We start from the raw sequence: 23,874 nt of genomic DNA on the forward strand, positions 1-23,874 counted from the left end.
GAACTAGAGGGTATTATGCTAAGTGAAATTAGTCAGAGAAAGCTAAATACTATATGATTTCGCTTACATGTGTTCTCTAAAAAACAAAACAAATAAACTAACATAGCAAAATAGAAACAGTTATACATACAGAGAATATACAAGTGGTTTCCAGAGGGGAGGAGGAGCAGTAAGAAATAGGTGCGGGAGATTAAAAGGTGCTAACTTCTAGTTGCAAAACAGAAATGAAATGTAGCGTGTGGGGAACATAGTAACTATGTAACATCTTTGTATGATGACATGACATAACATAACATGACATGTGGTGATCATTTTGAAATGTATAGAAATATCAAATCACTATGTTGTGTAACAGGAAGTAATGAACAAAAAACTCATAGAAAAAGAGATCAGATGTGGGTAACCAGAGACGGGAGTAGGGGGAAGTGGGTACTGGATGAAAGTAGTCAGCAGGCACAAACTCCTGTTATAAGGAATAGGAATGTAATATATAACATTATAAATATAATTAACATTGCTGTATATTATACATGAAATTTATTAAGACAGTATATGCTAAGAGTTCTCATCACATGGAAAAATTTTTTTCTATTTAATTTTTTCTCTATTTGAGATAATGGATGTTCACTAAACTTATTGTGATAACCATTTCATTATTATGTAAATCAAATAATTAGGCTGAACACTCTAAACTTATACAGCACTGTGTGCCAATTACACCTCAGTAAAACTGGAAGAAAAAAGAATAGATTAATTTTATTTTTATATGCATTACAAACTAAATCCACCTAAGAGAAAGTTTTGAACTTCTCAGTGTTGTTATATGCAAATCCTTGCATAAAGAGAAGTCTGGCTATATATGTGTATGATGCCTCTGCCCAGGTGAAATACAACTGAAATGATGGTGTGGAGAACACCAGCATCCACTTCAGTAAATTCCCAGACGTACATCAACAACTCTTTAAACTTCTATTTCCTCCATCTTTCCATTGACCAAATTAAGAATCAAACCTGAAAGCTTGAATCTCTTCTCTTTTAATGGCTTTTCAATGTTTATTCACAGGTTTGTACTACATATATAATATGATAATTCATTAAATTATAAGTTGCTTAAGGCAGGAATTTTGTCATCTTTATTGTTAATGTAATTCACTACCCACAAAGTTCTAAGTAAATGTAGAACTGTCTATTGATTCTTCTTAATAATAAATTTTTTAAACAGACTGTGCTGTGCTTAATCCTCACCTTTCTCAAAGATTTCACAGAAATTGTATATTAATTAAAATTTTATATAATTTTGTCCATATACCACTAATAAAAATAACTGCAGAGAAAATTTCCATAGGATGAGTTACTCTCCATATATGGTATAAATCTGTAAGGCAAGGAGGAAACTGACATGTATTGAGCACCTATTATTAGCCAGATATTTTATTCACTTGACTATTTAATCCTCACTACAAACCAGAGAGGTTGCTATTGTCATCAGCATTTTACAAAAGTTGAATTAAAAGAAAAAGTTGAATTAAATGTCAGAGAAGCTAGAAACCTATCAAATTCAGATAGTTTGTAAATTAGCAGAATTCAGTTATTTAAGATTTCAAATTCAGGTAATTTTTGCTCAAAAATTCATCTTTGAACATAAATCCTTCAATAAAATATTTACTATTAAATATTAACAGGTATTTTGGTATAAACCATAAATTTTGATGATCTTACCACTAAAACTGAAAGGTGAAGAAAATTTTTAATTAAAAAACTGTATAATATTTTGTATCTAGAAACTATTTATAGTTAACTGTATATAATTCCTAATTATTTACCTTTTTGCTACCCACATGGCAGTTCTTAACTAAGAACATATGTTCCCAAAGTTTATTTGAATCACTTATCTAGAGTTTTCCTTATCATTCATTTAGTTGAGATTCTGTACTCTAAATTCTAATGCTGTTACTTTGTTCCCAAATTATTTTATAAAAGCTTACTGAAACTATGATATAACTAGTCTAAGTTCTGTATTCAAAGAACAGAGAAATTATTTGACAGAAACAAATTAAGCAAAACCAAACCAAACAAAACAAAACCACCCACAATTCTCTCTACCATTTTTCTGAAGTTAGAGTGAGCACTTGACACTCTTTTGTGAAAAGAAGTTTCTCTTTTACACTATTTCACTTTCCTTTCAGGGTCTGTCTCTTGTCTACACTTCCCCCCCAACCCCACCCTGCCCAAATTCCATACTCTCACTGCTCTTGTGGATCCCTACCACCACTATCTTAATACCTTCTAGGTCTTCCCTACTCTTCAGAAAGGAGAGAGTGTAGCACATGATAAATAACTTACATATTTCTTGATTAACTGCATCCTCACAATAACTGTGTGATGCAGCTACCATGATCTTCATTTTTCAGATGAGAAAAATAGGGTTAGAAAAAAAATCAAACAAGTGAAAGACTCCAAAGCTCACATTACCATCAATGTATTCCTTACTCCAAAATGGTATCCCCTCTTCTCCAAATTCTTACAGCTTAATAAAATTGGTCTTGACAGGGAATTAAGAGAAAGCAATATGAATAAAATTATTTAATTTCTCTTAACGAATGATAACTCCATGCTTCTTCCAAATGTTTTTGCCTTTCTGTAAAATAATGCAACTGGATAGGGGAGTAAACCATCACCATAAGTTTTCCCTAAGCTCCTACATTCATATTTATCACTATTTTCTATGCCTCTTTCCTCCCTCCATTTATGAACTCACTTGTTTGTATAGACTATGTTGAAAATTGGAGTTTCAGACATGACTTACCCACTTTTAAAAAGTAGGTATAAATTAAGTCATCAAAATAATGTTACAAGGATCACAGAAATAAAGAATGAAGTTCGTACAAATACATTTTAACGTTCTCTTGCTACCTGTTTTAAATTAATTCCACTATATTAACTGTCTTCTATATGAAGTCAGTAGGGAGCAGAGAAAATAACGAAGCTTTGAGTTAGATAAACTTGTTGACTAGTACAAATCTTGAGACTCAGGAGGTTTTAGGCAAAGTGATTAAACTCTCTAAGTCTGTTTTCTCATCAACAAAATAGGGATATTACCCATCCACTTCATAGGGTTACTGAGAGGATTACAGGTTAATAAACAAGCAAAGTCTCTAATTCAACCCCCTGGCTTATTGCAGGTGCCCAATAAACCACTGATGACATGACTGACATGGGCTGAAGTTGGCCACTTACTAACTGTGTATCCAGTGTAGAGTCATTTAGGTTCTCTGTACTCCAGGTCTTTTAAAAAAAAATCCATGGAAAAAGACAAATAGAAATAATAATATTTTCTTTGAAAATTACATAAAACAATGTATGAGATGTACTGTGGAGATGCAAAAGATGTATCTATCTGCATTTATAGATAGACTTTATATATCCATTGTGAGATTTTGTAAAAATTAAGATAATACTTGCTCTACACACATCACCAAGGTTTTGTAACAGATTGGAGAATATGTATGAAATCACTTTAAATATCATAAAAGCACCATAAAAACTAAAGGTTTATTAACACAGTTTCTAAAGCCAGAAGGCCTAGGTTGAAAACTCAGGTCTGCCACAAACTAGCTATCTGACCCCAGAGAGATATCCTTCTTATAATTCAGTTTCTCATCTGTAAAGATGGGAATAATAGGACCTGCCCTAAAAAGATGTTGTGAGAATCAAAGGACTCAACATATGTAAAATGTGTGGAATGGTCTCTAGCACATAGCAAGTATACTGTAAACATCTTATTTTTAATTGTCATTAATACTAGACTCTAGGTGATTTACACAAAACACCTTGTCATAGCATACTTGAGAATAGTTGGCCAAATGGACAACAGGCCCAGAATGGTAATTCTCATATTTTTATATATCTATATAAATTTTATATTTGATTTAATAAATAATTTTATAATATTTTAATTTATTACATATTTAACAAAATTATGTAATATTTTATATGTATAAAATATATTGTTTTTATATATAATCCATGTAGAACTAATTTGTAATGTAATATGTGTATATATAAATACATATGTTTGAGTTTGAGCTATTTTTAGTTAGCCTTAGGTGGTGCTTAGGAGTAACTATAAAAAGAGGATGCTTTAAAAAATTAACGGCTTGTTTTCATTTTTGATTTCTGATTGTTTAATTAGGATTAGGTCACACTTAGCATAAGAGAATAGGCATGATCATTCCCATTTTAAAGATAAGAAAAATAAATCTAAGCAAGCAAGTTCTAGTCATTTATCCGAAGTCACACAAATAGTATATTCTTTAGATTGTAGTTTTCCCACTTAATTTACTAAAAGCAGAACCGAAAATTCTGTCTAAAAACAAAAGCCACTTGTTTTGGCCTGCTGACGTATTTTTAAATATCTTTACTAAATGATTTCAGACAATACATAGCCTAAGGAGAATCATTTTGGTAATGTATCTTGCAGCTTGGATTTATCTTCTTTTCTTTAATCTTTGTTCTTAATGGTAACCTCAATCCATACTCCTTTGACCCTTAAAATTTCATATTTATATTTTTTAATACATGGTCCATTTATAGATGATTTGTGCTATAAGCAAATACTAAAATTTTTCCCTTCAACTATTTAAAACAAAATGAACATAACCAATAAACATATCTAATGTTTTAAAAACTTACATAGCTTTTGGATTCATTATGCAGGTGGCCGCTGAGCATTGACATTTCTTTGGGTCATCATATGATATCCCCAGACTGAGTCCCAGCATCTGGGTGACAATAGTTGAAAACGCCTCTAAAGTTATCTCCTTGGGATACTACAGTAACAACAAAGAAAATTCAAATAAAAGACAACTCAGTGAAGAGTGGTAAGAATAATATTTTTTCTAAATATGAACATTTTATTGTTTGACTGAATACTTAAGAATATGGAAATACAGTTCCTTGGACAAGTAAGAAGCTGAAACTCTACTTATGAAATTTTACTGAGATATAAACATATTGAGCCTGTGTCTAGCTTTGCCATGATTTAGCAAGTGAATGCCTAACATTCAACTACCAACTACTAACAAGTAGTGCGGGGTGATAGCACCAATTTAATTCTCAAACCTACCAGATTTCGTGGGGAAGGAGTCAGAATCTGAAACTTGGGATGGGAACAACTGAAGTGACATGGACTTGCCTTGCCAGTAGAGTAAGCCTCCCTCTAAACAATGAAAGAGCCCCTACATTTTAAAAAGTGACACTTTTAGTGACAACACCTGGGGTAGCTGTCTCACTACCCCTCACTGTCTCAGGTCCATAATAAGAATTAAATTGCAACAAGAGTGATGTCACCAAGATGGCAATATAGGTTTTTCCAAACTTCACTCCCCCTCACAAGAAGAACAACTAGCAACTATTCATGGATAAGACACCACTGAGAAAATCCTGGAACACAGAGGTTAGGCTGAAGCACCCCTGCACCACAGAGACCAAGACAGACCTCATTAGAAGGTTAGGAAGAGAAGCTGTACACTGACTGCATTGCTCCTCCTCAAGGCTGGTGAAGCACCACACAGAGAGGTCTTCCCAGAGCCTATGGTCCCTTGAGTGGGAAAAGACAGCCCGGGGTAGACATCCACTCCCCCAGCATTGTGGGTTACTTCTGGGAGTCCCCACTCTGGTCTTGCCTCATGAGGATGACAAAGGATGAGTGGGATTTGATCACTGGGAATCTGATCACGACAGAGGAGGCAGGAGGGGTCTGCAGTAACCAGGGTTTGGATCTTGGCAAGTTCCCACCTGTAGCACCTTAGTAGTAGTCCCAACTAGCAGCTTTGCTCACCTGCAGAGCAGGACAGTGAAGCAGCCTGACCAGGGAAGTCAATGGGGTGCAGGTCTGCACAGGGCAGCGACATCTGAGCAGAGAATATGGCAGGCAGAGTTGACTGTTCACAGAGCAAAGCCCATGGCACAGTTTGACTAGGAAACTTGGGAGTGCGAGTTGCCTTGAGTCAAGGCCACAAACCATGAGCTGAGCTGGTTCCCCCAAACCACCTGGCCAAGAAGACTAATTCATAGCCCGGCCCACTGCTAAATATAGCCTTCAGAAAGCCCAACCAGGGAACCTAACCAGAGCACACAGGAAGCTGTGAAGCCCATCCAACAACCTTGCTTACAGTGCACTTGAACAGAGAGCACAGCCCATGGTTTTGCCTGTCTTCAGAGAAAGACCTGGTGGTCCCATCTGGCCAAGGAATTAAGTACATGATCATCTCAACAGATGCAGAAAAAGCATTTGATAAAATTCAACATCCATTCGTGATAAAAAGTCTCACCAAAGTGGGTATAAAGGAAACATATCTCAACATAATAAAAGCCATTTATGACACACCCACAGCCAATATAATACTCAAAAGTGAAAAGCTGAAAGCTTTTCAGCTAAATTCTGGAATGAGACAAGGATGCCCACCTCACCACTTCCATTCAACATACTATTGGAAGTCTTAGACACAGCAATCAGACAAGAAATAAAAGGCATCCAAATCGGAAGGGAAGAGGTAAAATTGTCATTATATGCTGATGATATGATACTCTATACAGAAAACCCTAGAGACTCAACACAAAAACTACTAGAGTTGATAAATGAATTCAGCAAGGTAGCAGGATACAAGATTAATATACAGCAGGTAGGGTATAGCTCAAGAGGCAGAGTGCATGCTTAGCATGCACGAGGTCCTGGGTTCAACCCCTAGCACCTCTTCCAAATAGAAATAAATAAATAAACCTAATTACCTCCCCCTCATCAAACAAACAAACAAAACAAAACAAATTAATATACGTAAGTCTGTTGCATTTCTCTATACTAACAATGAAATATCAGAAAGAAAAAAAATCCCACTTAAAATTGAATTGAAAAAATATCTAGGAATAAATCTAATCAAAGAGGTGAAAGACTTATATGCTGAGAACTATAAAGCATTGATAAAGGAAAACGAAGATGATTTAAGGAAATTGAAAGATATCCTATGCTCTTGGGTTGGAAGAATTAATATTGGTAAAATGGCCATACTACCCAAAGAAATATACAGATTAAATACAATCACTATCAAATTACCCGGGACATTTTTCACAGAACCTGAACAAATAATTCTAAAATTTATATGGAATTGCAAAAGATCCAAAACTGCCAGACCAATCCTGAGGAAAAAGAACATAGTTGGAGACATAATCCTTCCAGACTTCAGACAATAGTACAATGCTACGGTAATCAAAACTGGGTGGTACTGGCACAAAAAAACAGACATATAGATCTAGAAATCTAGACGTATAGCTCATAAAGAACTAAACATAGGGAGACAAGCAATTTATAAATAGTTCAAGGAAATGATCTTCAAGATGCTCAACAAACTCTGGAGATGAATGGATGAACACAATGACAATTTCAACAAAAACTGAGAAAATACAATGCAGAACCTAACAGAGCTGAAGAATATAATAACTGAAATGAAAATTACACTATAAGAAATAAACAGTAGATTAGATGATACAAAGGAACAGATCTGCAAACTATAGGACAGAGTAGTAGATACCAATTGTTTCCATCCCAAGTTTCAGATTCTGACTCCTTCCCCACCAAATCTGGTAGGTTTGGGAAGTAAATTGGTGCTATCACCCCGCACTACTTGTTAGTACTTAGTAGTTGAATGTTAGGCATTCACTTGCTAGATCATGGCAAAGCTAGACATAGGCTCAAAATGCTTATATCTCAATAAAATTTTGTAAGTAGAACTTCAGCATCTTATTTGTCCAAGGAACTGTATTTCCATATTCTTTAGTATTCAATCAAACAACAAAATGTTCATATTTAGATTCTAAACCTAGCCAAACTGTCAATCAAATGTGGAAGGAAAGCATAAGTGTTTTCATTAATAAAATAATTCAGTGTGTGTGTTTAAAATTGAAAAACTCAAAGAGTTATACCAGAAAAACAGCAAAGAATTCTGAAGAAAGAAATACGAAGTTAAATTTTCTGTGGTGATTGGCTCCACCCACAGAAGTAAAAGAAGTCAGGAAAAAAAATAAGTATCATTAGACTCTGATGCCTAAAAGATGCTCTTTTGGCCATCAAAGCTTTACTAGCATAACAATATACTTACTTCTTGATTCAGAGTTAATATTTTTAAATTCATAATACTATAAAATAATATTTATTGATTTAATTTTTAAGTCAACCTGTAGACAAAGTACAAAAGTTCTATAAGAATAAATTACAAATTTTATAACTCTTAACAATGGAAATGAGAAGTGGATATAAGTGGATATGACAGCTATTTTACATCTTATTTTTCATAGCAAGTAAGCAATGGACTTTGCCTAAGGTAAACAGGTATTTTTTAAATAATAAATTTAAATAAAAATATTAATATAACAATATACTATATAATATTCCATATATTATACTATTGTGCATTAAATACTATATATTATATATAATATATAATTACATCTATTATGTATACATACATAAAATACTTAAAGTATAGTATAGTTTACTAATATTATAAATACTAGTAAAATAATAAAATATAAAAATATATGACAAATAGAGAGATTGGGTTAAATATGTCAAAGATAATATTACCAATGCTGTCTAAAGTGTATTAATCAAAGTAGTAGTAAGAGTGTTTATATTCTAAATAAATAAACTTAACTACCAGAGAATTTAAATAGAAATTATAAATTCTTAAATGGGACTACATGAAAGAAATAAAGAAGAGAGTTTTACCATCAATTTTTGCTTTTTATATCTATACATAAGATAGTTTACATATATATGCATGCATAAATAAATTCTGTAATAAAAATAATTAAAAGAGTATCAGAAATAAAAGTATGTATTGCAAATCCCATTTTTGCAAAAACATACAGGGGGAGCCACAGTAACAGATTAAAAACTCGAAGAAGAAGATACATATCTATCAAAATGTTAACAGTGATCATCGCTTCATCCCTCGGAAGATTCCAGAACATATGAGTTTCCTAATAGGCTTCTATATGTTCTTTAAGAAATGGACATGAATAACATAAATGACTTAGTAATTTAAAGATGCATATATAGTACTTAAACTTATTTTAAAAAGAATGAATAGGTGGGGAAAAGGCTGAATGAATTCCTTCACCTTTCAGTGATGCCTCTAATTGTATCAATAATTAATTTATATATAAAATATGCATAAGAACTATAAATATTTAAAATAGACATAAAAGTTTCTTTTAAATACTATATTCAGAGATTTGAAGCATTTTAAAGGATTTTTATCATACTTTTTGGTTGATTGTTTTCATTTTGAAGCTATTTCATCTGTAAGACTATTTCTTCAATTTTATATCTATAAGCAAAACTCTATTTGGGTTATAGAAATACCTTTACAGATTTTTCATAATGCACTATTCTATATATTAAGGAATGCATGTGTATTTGTGATATTTTTATTCCACTTTAACCTCAAAATAATTGCAATAAGACACTTGTGCTTCATAAAACTCTTCCTTCTACATACTTCAAAATTTTAACAGTAATGGAAAATAAATGCAATCTCTAAGTGTAAATATAAATGTAAACTGTATAAACTATATGCTGTATTGTTGGATAATTTTTAAATGTACACTTTTTTCAAATAATAAAATTAAGAAATTACATACCAAAGCAATTCCTGCAGAATAATGGGTAACACACATTTTTCCAGGAAACGTTGCTCCCATATAATCTGGATAATCTCGATAGCTAAATAAATAAGTATACAATTATAATTAATTCTGACAAACAATTCACAAGTGATAATTCCTGCTAATAATTTGTCTGTCTGCAGTTCACAAAATTCTAGTCTGAGGCAAACTTAAGTACAGTCTTTCCATATGTTCTTAATTGTTTCAAATTTGTAAAATAGTCTTAATTAAATTAAATCTGCCTTCCTACTTCTAATTCAGTTAGTACTCTTTAATTTGGCCTTTTTGTTATACCGCATTTTGAGTCTCTCTTTCACTCTTGCTCTCTCACTCTCATTGTTTTTTCCTCCTATAAACTATAAATAAGTGGAGATAATGTGCTGGCATTAGTCTTGTGCAGTGACATCAGCAAGATGGCAGAATAGGAGTTTTTTAGCCCGCATCTCCCCACAGAAACAATTCTGACAACCACCCACAGATGAGAGTATCTTTGTGGCCCAAGAGTCCAAGGAAAGGTCTCATATCACACTGAAGCAAAAAAAAAAAAAAAATCCAAAAAAGACACGTTAAAGAAGGTAAGAACAGTTGCACTTTACTCATGTGCTACCCTCAAGGTAGCGCAGCTCAGTGCTGAGAGAGAGGCCTTCAGTCATGATTCCTCCCAAGGCACGTAGGGCGAAGGTGAGAGCATAGTGAGCGCCCCTAGCCACGTGAGACGATGCCCAAGAGGCCGACTTTTGAAATGTCCACTGACAGATGAATGGACAAAGAAGATGTGATGTACATATGCAGTGGAACATCACTCAGCCTCAAGAAAGAAGGAAATTCTGCCATTTGCAACATGGATAAACCTGGATGATCTTATGCTAAGTAAAATAAGCCAGAGCTAAAAAGGCAAGTACTGTATGGTCTCACGTGTGCAACCTAAACTAGTCCATCCAACTCATAAAAGCAAAGAGTTGAATGGTGGTTGCCAGACATACAGACAGCCAGGGAACACATGAAAAGATGCTCAACATCACTAATCACCAGGGAAATGCATATCAAAGCCAGTTTTTTTTAACAGGTTTTTATTTCACTTGGGTAAATACCTCAGAGTAGGACTGCCAGGTCATAAGGTAAGTTTAACTTCATAGGAAATGGGCAACCATTTTTGCATTCCCACCAGCAATACAGAGGAGTTGTTCTGCATACTCTCCAGCAGGTGGCATTGTCAGGGTTTCGTTTTATTTTGTTCTGCTCTGTTATGATTTAGTCACTATGAGTGTTCAATGGTTTTTCAAAATTGATAAACCTAGCCAGACTCAAGAAAAAAAAGAGCCCAAATCAATAAAATCAGAAAAGAAAAAGGAGAAGTTACAATTGACACAACAGAAATACAAAGGATTATAAGAGACCACTATGAAAACTATATCCCAAGAAAATAAACAACCTAGAAGAAATGGACAAACTCCTAGAAATGTATATTCTCCCAAGATCGAATCAGGAAGAAACAGAGAACATGAACTGACCAACTACCAGTACTGAAATTGAATCAGTAACAAGAGAACTCCCAACAAACAAATGTCCAGGACCAGATCGGACAACTGGACAGCCACATGAGAAAGATTAAAAGTGGACCAATTTTTCACACCATATTCAAAAAAGCCTCAAAATGGATTCAGGAATTAAACGTTTAAGACCTGAAATCTTAAAACTTCTCAAATAAGACATAAGAAACTTGCTCTTTGATATTGGTCTTAGCAATATTTTTTATATCTGTCTCCTCAGGCAAGGGAAACAAAAGCAAAAATAAACAAATGGGACTATATCAAACTAAAATGCTTTGCACAGTGAAGGAAAATGTCAATAAGATCAAAAAACAACCTATTTTGAACAAGAGAAGATATTTGCAAATGATACATCTTATAAGGGATTAATACCCAAAATATACAAAGAACGCATACAACTCAACACTAAAAAAACAAATAACCTCATTAAAATTGGGCAAAAGACCTGAAAAGACATTTTTCCAAAGAAGACATACATAGCCAAGGGACACATGAAAAGATGCTCAATATCACTAGTCATCAGGGAAATGCAAATCAAAACCACGAGCTATCACCTCACACCTGTAAGAATGGCTATCACCAAAAAGTCTACAAATAACAAATCAATATATAGATTTAATTTAATCTCTCTAAATATTTCAAGATTTTTTTTTTTGTGGGACTTGACAAATGTTTGCCAAAACTGGTAAATTTATGGCAAAACTGCCTATTCATCCGGCAGAAAATAAAATTTTATTTCTCTTTTGTACTATATAAAAATTAAACTAAGATGTATTAAAATTTTATTTATAAAAAGTAATAATATTTATTCTTTTTTAAAAAGCTATAGACTAATATTTAGGGCTGGGAGAGACCTTTATCAAACAGGAAATCCAGAAGTAAAAAAAGAAAAGATTAACAAATTTGGCCCTATAAACACAAAAGATTTCATGTGGCAAAAAAAGATTTTTAATATCTATAGAAAAATTGTAGACCTAGAAAAGGTATCTTTTGATATACATAAATAAAGGACTAATATCTAAACACTCAATAAGCCCTTATAAATTACAAAGAAGTGGTCAAATACCATGAAAAAGGAATTTCAGAAGGATAGATCCAAATGATCAACAAACATGAAAAGATGCTCAAATATATGAGTTTTTAGAAGAAACAAATTAAAAAATATTAACATCAATTTATACCCATCAGAGTGGCAAAAATGAAAACAGAAGCAACACATTGTTGGTAGAGGTGTGGGGAAAAGATTAATTTTACACACATGAAAAAGGAAATATTATCATGCCAACTTAAAATATGTATATACAGATTTATTGAAAGCCATTTGCTGATTATAACTGCTAATAAATTTTATATGAATAAAATTATAAATATATACTTATGATTGATCATTAGAAAACCAACATTTAAAAATAATGCAGAAAGTTCACTAGGATATAATATTTTAACCTACTTTACCAAGCCTTTGATCAAAACCTGTAACAAAAATACAAGCTTCAAAAGATAAATCCCATCTTTTTATGTACTGATCAAGATTGTGGGCTCAAAACCTAAACACACCACTACAACCAGGAGTCCTGCGTTGGTTTAACCTCTTGAAATATCAATCTCCTCATCAGTAAATGTTGATAAGCATAGAAATAAATTTTAGCAATCTTTTTTATTGCCTGACAACCAGAAAGAGAGAATGAGGCCTGAATGAGTGCATACTGAATAAGCAAAGTGTGAAAAGTCAGAAATGAACTATTCCCTCCTTTCAGCTCCATCAGTATCATACATCTTTGATTTTGAGGAAGATTGAAACATTATTCTTACATGAATAGATACGCAATATCATGAGGTCTTAGGGTAAGATAGGACTTTTTCCATTCTAAAAATCTATGCAATAATTCATCTGCCTCACCAACTGTAGAGATCTTATTTTTATCTGACCACAACTCCAAAGATGACAGCACAATAGTAATTTTAAATTGGACAAACATCTAAAAACAGAAGAGATAAAGACACAAAAAATTAATTTTTATGTTATTTTATAACAACCAAGAAATTAATTCAATGTTTTGACAAATCCACACTCAATTTATATGGATAACTTAATTATTCAGAAATGACATGTCAAGTTAATGCAAATTATAATTTCAAAACTGAATTTTCCTAAATTTTCCTAACTAGTATAAGGAAAATACTTACCGAATTTACAAGGCCAATAATTTCGATGACTTTATTTGTTACTATCATGCTATCAGAGCCCAGGAAATCATACTGAAAAACAGAATTAATTTAAAATTTAAATATAATTTGTCACCTAATATGTTTGAGATTTACTCTCCATCTACTCTCTGAGGTTGAGGCTGCTTTGGGGTTCTTTAGAACACTTCAAAATAAGACAACAACAAATAAAAAATGAATATAAATTAGATCACTCATACATGCTGGTGGGCATGTAAAACCATATGGCCACTCTGGAAAATACTTGGGCAGCTTCTTTCAAATCAAATAATGGACATACTATATGACCTAGCAATTGCACCTCTGGGCATTTATCCCAAAGAAATAAAAAATGATGCTCACAAAGACCCATACATGACTGGAAACATATGTCCTTCAATGGTTAACAGGTTAAACAAACTGTGGTACACTCATGCCATGGAATGCTATTCAGTAATAAAAAGTAACTGAACTGTTGATACATGGAACAGCTTGGATAAACCTCACAAAAACTATACTCAGTATAAAAATATCTCAAATATACATACTACATGATAACATTTACACAATATTCCTGAAATCATAGAGATGGAGAATTGATCAGTGATTGCCAGAGGTTAAGAAGTGTACAGAAGAGGGGAGGAATGGGTGTGATGTTGACGGATAACAAAAGAGTGTTGTGGTGCTGGTACTGTTGAGTGCCTTGATCACTGGTGGCTGTGAAAGACTACTATCACACGAAACCACAGACACAAACACACACACACACACACACACACACACACACACAGATGAGTGTATATATAACCTGAAATCTGAATAAGCTCTGAGGGATGTGCCAATGTCAAATTCCATATCTATAAAATAAATCTCTAAAGTACACTATCCCTTGGATATTCCACAGGACCATCAAATTAAACACATTCAAAACTACACTCATTATCCTCCCTCAAAAATATGCTCCCACTGAGACCTCCACTACTTTAGTGAATGGTATTATCATCTATGACCTCCCACATTTTTTATACTACATGTTCCATGATAGCAAAACTTTTTCTGTTTGGGCACTGCTCTATCCCCAGTAAACAGAACAATAAATTTATTAAGCACCTGGATGGCAGGTGATGCTTAATAAATTTATTAAATGAATGAATCAATCAAATCAATTCACAAGTTCTTCTAATTAAGCCTCATTAGTAACTTTCAAAATTGCCATTTTCTGTCTATTCCTAACACTATTAATTTATAAAATTCCACCTTGATTACTGGAATAGTCTCTTAAATGCTTTCTCTTTCTCCAATTTCCCACAAGCATTCCAGTTCATACACTAATACAAAAATGATTCTAAGATGAAAACATGAACATGTCTCTACCCTGCTTAAACTCTTTCATTGACTCTCTATGACGTTTAGGATAAAATCCAAATATTATCTCAATGCTTCAATTCATTCCTTTTCCTTTTCCTTCTTCAACCCTGTGTATTAATCATACTAAACTTGGAGTTATCTGAAAAGAAGAGTCTCTTGTATTTTCATGTGTCCTTGCAAAGAAATCTCTCATGCTAACTCTCACCTGGCCCCACCCTCTCCCCACTGCCCAAACTAACCAAACCAGAACACAATCCCCAACCATCTCCTATCAGGTTCTCACACTCCAATTCCCCTGCCTTAATCATCCAAGGGCAAGGTACCAAACAACTTGAAACAACCTCTATTCCCCAAAACCCACTACAATTTTGCAAACTAGCCAATCCTAAACCTGTTCACCTGGCCTTGCTGTTCCCTTCCCATGGAAACCACAATAAAGGCCCCCGCCATGTTTTCGCATCTCTCCCTCTGTCTCCTGCCCTACTCGGGTGCTTCCCCACAGGGCATGACGTGTATGCCCTTTCCCCTGGGAACTGGGAATAACAAGCTATCTTTCCTATAGCAGTCATCTCCTGATCTGTGGTCAGCATACCTAAATAATAACAAAACCTACATTTTAAAACACCTACGTACGTGCTCTTAGAGTACGCCAAGTTACAGCTGTGTATCTCCATGTCCTTCTCCACTAAAGCACTGAGTTTTTATAGTACCATAAGCTTCCCTCAATCTGGCACTGAATTCACTAGGCTAAAACTGTGGAGTTAAAATTTGTGAAGTGATTGAAGACAGTATCATTACATTTTTTTACATGCCCAACACCTAGTAACACAGATGTCATAGCTGGCTCAATGTCTGATTTATTAAAGAACATGTAAATATGTATAAGAACATAAAAAAGAGATGTGTAATCAGCATTATACGGCTGGCAAATCTGGCAGTTAGGACAAGAAGCTTTTAAAACAACTCTCAAAATTTGCAACATAATCCCGAAACAAAATAATTTTCATAATCCAAAATATTCCCTGGAAATTTAGTCATCTTTACTACAAATATCTCAACTTCTATTAAATCTTCCCTTTGCCCCTTTTCCCTAACACTCTAATAAATCAAGTGTTTTAATAGCCGCCTCCAAATCTCTCCTGTCTCTGACCCCCAGCTCTGGCTTCCTGACAAGTTCTGCAATCCTAGCAGAACTGGTAACAAAGGATGAGTCATATCCTCTGTGGTATTCCACAGATGTGACAATCAAATGCTTATCTTCAGAACAAAACCCGGACAGTACATTTTTATCCCTGTTTTCTCAAATCTCTGAAATATAGAAGAAATAAAACCAAACCTGATTGAGTATAAAATAAGTTATCACCTCAAGGGTCTAAAGTTCAGAGGTCCTCAAACTGTTTGTGGGAATCAGGGATCTAGAGGTGCATTTAGATGAGACTCAAACAGTTGCACCATTAAAAACCACTTTAAAAAAATCTTGACACTTTAATGTAAGCAGTTGTCACAAATAGTCAGGCTTTCATCATTTTAGTGCCAACAAATACTTTACAGGGCAAAACATTCTCTAGACTACATGCTGCTCTTCAAGTACCCTAAAACAAGAATTAAAAGCTTAAAGAATTTCACTTAAAAAAATCACCATTAGAAATGTTTATGGATTGAGAGAGGCCCTAAAGATATTAAGTGTCAGCCAAAAAAAAAAAATCAATTCTATATGCAGGTTTGTTATGTAAAGAGTTCAAATAAAACATTTTGGATAGAACTCATGTAATTATGAATATTTGGTTTTTCAGATGGAAAATTTCTCCACTTTTCTACGACATGCAAGTAAGAAGATTGGAATCTTTAAGTTTCTTTCTAGCCAAGGATAAACATACATTCATATCAAATGTTTAAAACCAAAGAAAAAGCAAAACACATACCAAAACTTTGTCCACCACGATATGCATTTCTAAATAAAGAGGAATTAAATCTGAAACAGTTGATTCTGGCTAGAAAAAAGAATAACAGCATTTAAAAACTTAAACACTTTTACAAATTGTTTATTCTGAACTTTTAAAATATTTTTCCACCTTTATTGAGGCATAGTTGAAAAGTAAATGTATATACATTTAAGTTATAAGACTTGCTGTTTTGATATACGTATACAATGTGAAGTAACTGCTACAATCAAGCTAATTAACATATCCACTCTCATATAGCTACCATTTTTTTCTCTGTGTGTGTGTGTATGTGTGTGGTGAGAACACCTAAGACCAACGCTCTCAGAAAACTTCAAGTTTACAACACAATACTTTTAACAATAGTCACATTGGTATTTATTAAATCTCCAGAATTTATTCATCTTGCAAAGTTCAAACTTTATACTCTTTGACCAGCATTTCCCGATTTCTCTGTCTGCAGCCCCGGGCAAACACCACTGTACTCTCTGTATCTATGGGTCTGACTGTTTTAGATTTCACATAAAAGTGAGTAGTTGCAGTATTTGTCTTTCTGTGTCTGGCTTATTTCACTAGTATAATGTCCTCAAGGTTCATCCATATTGCCACAAATGTCAGGATTCTCTTCTTTTTTAAGGCTGAATATTATTCCACTCTGTATATACATATATATGTATATAACAATTTATGTATCCATTCATCCATCAGCAAATAGTTAGATTGCTTCCATATTTTGGCTCTTGTAAATAATGGTTCAATGAACACAGAAGTGCATATATATTTTCGAGTTACTATATTTGTTTTCTTCTAAGAATTTTATGATTTCAGGTCTTACATTCGAGTCTTTAATCCATTTTGAGTGAATTTTTGTGTATGGTGTAAAATAATGATCTGTTTATTATTTTGCATGTGCCTGTCCAGTTTTTCCAATATCATTTATTGAAAAGTCTACATTTTCCCACTGAATAGTCTTGGTTCCTTTGTCATACATTAATTGACCATATATGCGTGGGTTTATTTCTGGGTTCTCAATTCTGTTCCACTGATCTATGTGTCCCTTTTTATGCCAATATGATACTATTTTAAGTACTATAGCTTAGTAATATTGCTTGAAATCAGAGAGTCGGAAGCCTCCAGCTTTGTTTTCTTATTCAAGATTCTTTCATCTATTTGGTGTGTGTTTGTGGTTCCATACAAATTTAAGTATTATCTTATTTCCTTGAAAAATGCCAATGGAATTTGGATAGGGATTGCACTGAATATGTAGATTGCTCTGAGTAGTATGGAAATTTTAACAATCCTGATTCAATCTATGAGCATGGAATATACTCCCATTTATTTGGGTCTTCTTCAGTTTCTTTGATAAATGTCTTGCAGTTTTCAATACAGAAGAGGTCTTTCACTTCCTTGGTTAAATTCATTCCTAGTTATTTTTGATGCATTGTAATGGGATTGTTTCCTTTATTTCTCTTTCAGATCATTTCTTATTGGTGTATAGAAACACAACAGATTTCTGTGTATGAGTTTTGTATCCTGCAAATTTACTGAATTAGTTTAGTAGTTTCTAACACTTTTTTATGGAGTGATTAGTGTTCTATACATAATATCATGTCATCTGCAAATAGTGATAATTGATAATTTTACTTCTTCCCTTCCAATCTGAATGCATTTCATTTCTTTTTCTTGCCTCATTACTATGGCTATGACTTCCAATTCTAGGCTGAATAAAAGTGATGAGAGTGGGCATCTTTGACATATTCCTGACCTTAAAGTCATGCTTCATACGTTATTAATCTCCTTATATTTGTTAAGATTGTTTTGTGGCCTAACATGATCTCTCCTGGAAAATGTTCCATGTGCACTTCAGAAGAATGTGTATCCTGTTGCTTTTAAATGGAATATTCTGTACATATCTGTTAAGTGCATCTGTCCAATGTGTTATTTAAGCCAATGTTTCCTTATTGATACAAAAAACAGTAATTGTGAGGGGGAGAGAGAACAAATGCAGTTTTTTTAATGCATTTGAAATTAAGATTTCAGCAACTTAAAACAATAACATATATGTAGACTGCTGTACAGAAACCTCATGATGACCACAAACCAAAAATCTATAATAGATATACACACACAAAAAAGAAAAAGGAATCCAAACATAACACATAAAGATAGTCATCAAATCACAAGAGAAGGGAACAAAAGAAGGCAGGGGTGAAAAAGACCTACAAAAACATATTCAAAACAATGAACAGAAGTGACAATGAGAAAATACATATCAGTAATTACCTTAAATGTAAATGGACTAAGTTCTCCAACCAAAAGACATAGGCCAAATGGATGCAAAAACAAGACCTATATATATATGCTGCCTACAAGGGACTCACTTCAAATCTAGAGACACATACAAACTTAAAGTGAAGGAATGGGAAAACATATTCCACAAGTGGGAATCAAAAGAAAACCAGAGTAGCAATATTTATATCAGATAAAATTGACTTTAAAATAAAGACTGTTACAAGGGGCAAAGAAGGACACTATATAGTAATTAAAGGATACATCCAAGAAGAAGATATAACAGTTATTAATATATGTGAACCTATCATAGGAGGACCTCAATATAAGGCAAATATTAACAGAAATAAAAGGAGAAATCAACAGTAACACATTAGTAGGGAAATTTAACATCCCACTTACATCAATGGACAGATCATCCAGACAGAAAATCAGTAAGTAAACACAGGCCTTAAATAATACAATAGACCTAATGGACTTAATTGATATTTATAGAGCATTCCATCCGAAAGCAGCAGAATATACTTTGTTTTCCAGTGCACACGGAACATTCTCCAGGATAGATCACATGCTAGGCCATAAAACAAGCCTCAGTACATTTAAGAAAACTGAAATCATATCAAGCATCTTTTCCAACCACAATGCTATGAGACTAGGAATCAACTACAAGAAAAAAACTGAAAAACAACAACACATGGAGGCTAAACAACATGCTACTAAGCAACCAATGGATCACTGAAGAAATCAAAGAGGAAATCAAAACACATCTAGAGACAAATGAAAATGAATATACAACAATCCAAAATTTATGGGACACAGCAAAAGCAGTTCTAACATGAAAAATTTATAGCAATAAAACTTGTCTCAGGAAACAAAAACTCTCAAATAAACAAACTAACCTCATACCTAAAGAAACTAGAGAAAGAAGAACAAATAAAATACAAAGTTACTAGAAGGAAACAAATCATAAAATCAGAGCAGGAATAAATGAAATAGAGACTTAAAAAACAACAGAAAAGATCAATGAAACTAGGAGCTAGTTCTTTGAAAAGATAAACAAAATTGATAAACCTTTAGCTAGACTCATCAAGAAAAAAAGGGAGAGGGCTCAAATCAATAAAATCAGAAATGAAAGAGGAGAAGTTATAACCGACATCACAGGAATACAAAGGGGCATAAGAGACTACTACAAGAAACTATACACCAACAAAATGGACAACCTAGAAGAAACGGACAAATTGTTAGAAAGGTACAACCTCCCAAGACTGAACCAGAAAGAAACAGAAAATATGAACAGACAAATTACCAGTACTAAAATTGAATCAGTAATTTAAAACTATCAACAATCAAAAGTCCAGGACCAGATGGCTTCACAGGTGAATTCTACCAAACATTTAGAAAAGAGTCAATATCTCTCCTTCTGAAACTACTGAAAGCAACTGCAGAGGAAGGAACACTCTCAAAATCATCCTATGAGCCACCGACACCTGATACGAAAACCAAAGATACCACAAAAAAAGAAAGTTGTGGGCCAATATCACTGATAAACAAACATAGATGCAAAACTCCTTAACAGAATATCAGCAAACTGATTCCAACAATACATTAAGAGAATAAATCCACGGAAGTTGAGAAACGTAGTCTTTTTTTTAATGCCTAGCTAAATTCTGAGGGTTTTTGTCCATTTTTTTAAACTGACAGAATACAGGGAGAACACGTATTGGGAACAACACTGCCATATACTGCTTGTATAAACTATGCACATTCACGCCACTTTTACTTGGCACAAAAATCTTCCCTTTCATAATTACTTTTATGAGAACCAAAGCACGCAGTTATACAGAGTGAACAATTTACATGGTCATGCACGACAATCCTGCTTATGACATTTTAATCATATCTGTAATTTAATTAATGCCGATTCCCTGGTTACAAATGCAGCCTTTATAAAATACTGGCTTAACTGAATAATTTCCAGGAATATAGAGGCACAAGCAAGAAGTAAGTTTTTAAAGTTTATACTGAATATACAGTAATTTTTAGAAAGTTATAAGTATGCAACAAACAAAATAAAAATTAAAAATTAAGTGGATCATAAAAAGTAAATGATAGATTGCTGCAAGGAGGAGAAGGTAACACATGGTTCAAAGGAAATTGTAAGGTTAAGAAAAGGTGAGAATGTTCTTACAGAAAAGGTATTAGCTACAACTACATTATTGGTTAATAAATCTCTTTTTTAAAATAAATTAAATAAAAGCAATAGCTGCCTTGAAAGAGTAATAAAGCATATACAACTCACTTTTTCATTTATAAAAACAGTATAGTCCATTGGGTTTTGTTCTGTGTCTTGGTTATTTTCAGTAAGAAATGGAAATTCATTTTCATTCTGTAATTTATAAAGAAGGTGCTGAAATTCAACTGCAGATTCCAGAGGCTCAATTCCATAAGAAACATTTTCAAATTGCAAAATTCCTCTGTAGAATTAAGGATAAAATTTAAGTGCTTTTAATCAGGTCTATATTATAAAACTCTGACAGAATTCCAAATAAAGAAGGAGGAAGAGGGAGAAAGAGAAGAGAAGGGGTGGGAAGAGTAGGAGAAGAAAAATATAGAATATTTTTGAGCTCAGTATTTTAACCCAAACTCTTCATGCTTTGGAGGTGACTTTGAAGAGACAAAAAAGTATCTTCCCCAATCCACAAACTGTCTGTTTAATTTTCTTTATAGTTATAAATGCAACAGAATTATGTAATCAGTTGCCAGGTGTGCAAGTATACAGCATTCCTGAGATCAAGTCAGTCCCCTGCCCTTCAAGCCAGTGATTTAATGAAAGCAATACCAAACAGAAATCTGGACAAATTTCTCTCTGGTTGGCACTGATTTTGAAAAATGATTACATTGCTTGTATAACAAAAGGATACGTAATGAGAAATTTTATTCATAAAATAAAATTTAGCAGAAATTATAAAAAGGTCATTTATTACTTTTATGTACATAGTCCAGTAAGAAATTAAAAGCAAGGTTTTAAAGAATAAACAGCTTTTATAACTATTCTTCCATGATATTCTTCCATGAATACAAGTAACAGTTCAAGTGATAGTCCCTAAAAAACCAAATTTCAGAATTCCATGTAAAAAGCACTGAGAAACATTTGTTTGTGAAACAAAGATCCAACACTACAAAATGAAGGTGAAGAATTTCCTGGCAGATGGAAACCTCTCCAAGCACTAAGGAGGAAACCCTATAATTCTACAGAGTTTAAGATAGTGATATTACTAGAAAAAATGTATGTGCTATAATAATATGTATTTATATAGAAGTTGCTTCCTCTCTCTGAAGATGATTTTCCTTGTGACAAGGCATGCTTTGTTTATTTATCTTTACATCTCCAGACACTAGACCAGTAGGTGGTACATGGTAGATATCAAAAATATTCTACTTGTTGAAAAGATAAGCTACCCTAAACTTAGCTCCTCCAACTTGTTGTAGTCAAACACATTTAATTGTCATTTCTGTAGTAAAGAAAAAACAAGACGTGGAGCAAGTTCACCAGGAAATCTAAACCTTCAAGGAAGTCAGACATGTCTCTGGTCAGTGGGGAAAGTGAGAAGAAATAAGAGAAGAAACATGTTCAGACGAAGATACCACTGAAGAATCTCCACATGAGAATCCTCTTCCAGCTCCATATTTGTATAAACTAACAAATTCACTACAGCCAAATATCGTAACTGTGGTGTTTGCACATCAACAACAAAAATACATAACCTCAGTCCAGAGCATGTGCTAAGTGCGACAACAGAATTCAGATATCCTTCAATATATCCTTGGTAGTAGCATTGAGTCTAGGGGGAAAAAAAGTAAAGTGGTTACCTAGGAAATGACAAAACTTTCTAATGATTTCTCTTTATACTTAATAGAACTTTCTAAATATTTTTCACAGGCTGTACAGTTTATAACAGTATGAATAAGGTGACATTCAGAAAAAAGTCTCCCCATATTTGCCACTTTCACTATAGTAAAGTACTCCTGTCAGATCAATACTTGGAATTATTATTTTACACCCTGCTTCCAAAATGTTTTCCCATTTTTTAGGTAAAATTATTTTCCCGTGTATAAATTTAGTTCATCAATTAAAAGATGAAGATTGTGACTCTAGATTTTCTTTAAAATCTGATATTCTGCTAAAAAGAAACATCTAAAATTTAAGGGCACAGAAAGATTGAAGAGCTAGAAAAAGATATACCACACCAACACAAACCAAAAGGATGATTCTGAAACTATACTAATACAGGAAATGTAGGCTTTAAGGCAAAAAGCATTACTAGACATAAAGAGGGACATTTCATAATGATTAAGAGTTTCAATTAACCAGCAAGATACAAATATTCCATATTTGTAATAACATAGCTTCAAAATATATAAAGCCAAAATTTTAAGAATAATAAAATAAAGAAATAGATAATCATACTAAAAGATTTTTAAGCATACGTTACTGTCGGTAACTGATAAATCTAGCATTCAGAATCTACAGAAGATTTGAACAGAATGTTAACCTAATATAGGTAGAATACTATACTTAAAAACTATATAATACATTTTCCTTTCAAAGAACATGTAACATTTACAAAAATGAAACTATATTCTGGGCCATGAAACACAACAACAAATTTTAAAGGACTGAAATCACACAAAGTTCTGACCACAGTACAATTAACACAGAGACAGCAACTACCATCACAGACAAAAAAGGATAATTTCCAAGATTCAATAGTGTTAAAAATTTTGGTAGGAATCAATAT

The 23,874-nt window shown here is 33.2% G+C and overlaps 1 protein-coding gene across 4 annotated transcripts in view; it reads right to left on the reverse strand.

The window, feature by feature from the left end:
* Positions 1-23,874, reverse strand: part of LOC102545366 (disintegrin and metalloproteinase domain-containing protein 32) — a 78,643-nt gene that overhangs the window by 42,494 nt on the left and 12,275 nt on the right. For 2 of the 4 annotated variants that reach the window (XM_072950248.1, XM_072950247.1), the window contains 7 exons: positions 22,841-22,917; positions 21,375-21,549; positions 16,769-16,837; positions 13,461-13,532; positions 13,086-13,252; positions 9,700-9,781; positions 4,693-4,829 (listed from right to left, as the gene is read on the reverse strand). In XM_072950248.1, the coding sequence (XP_072806349.1) occupies positions 4,693-4,829; positions 9,700-9,781; positions 13,086-13,252; positions 13,461-13,532; positions 16,769-16,837; positions 21,375-21,549; positions 22,841-22,917 (779 nt within the window). The remainder of the gene's footprint in view (positions 1-4,692; positions 4,830-9,699; positions 9,782-13,085; positions 13,253-13,460; positions 13,533-16,768; positions 16,838-21,374; positions 21,550-22,840; positions 22,918-23,874) is intronic. The other 2 variants (XM_072950250.1, XM_072950249.1) reach the window with 1 other exon arrangement.

Source organism: Vicugna pacos, chromosome 26, assembly GCF_048564905.1.
Source record: "Vicugna pacos chromosome 26, VicPac4, whole genome shotgun sequence".
Taxonomy (NCBI): Eukaryota; Metazoa; Chordata; class Mammalia; order Artiodactyla; family Camelidae; genus Vicugna; species Vicugna pacos.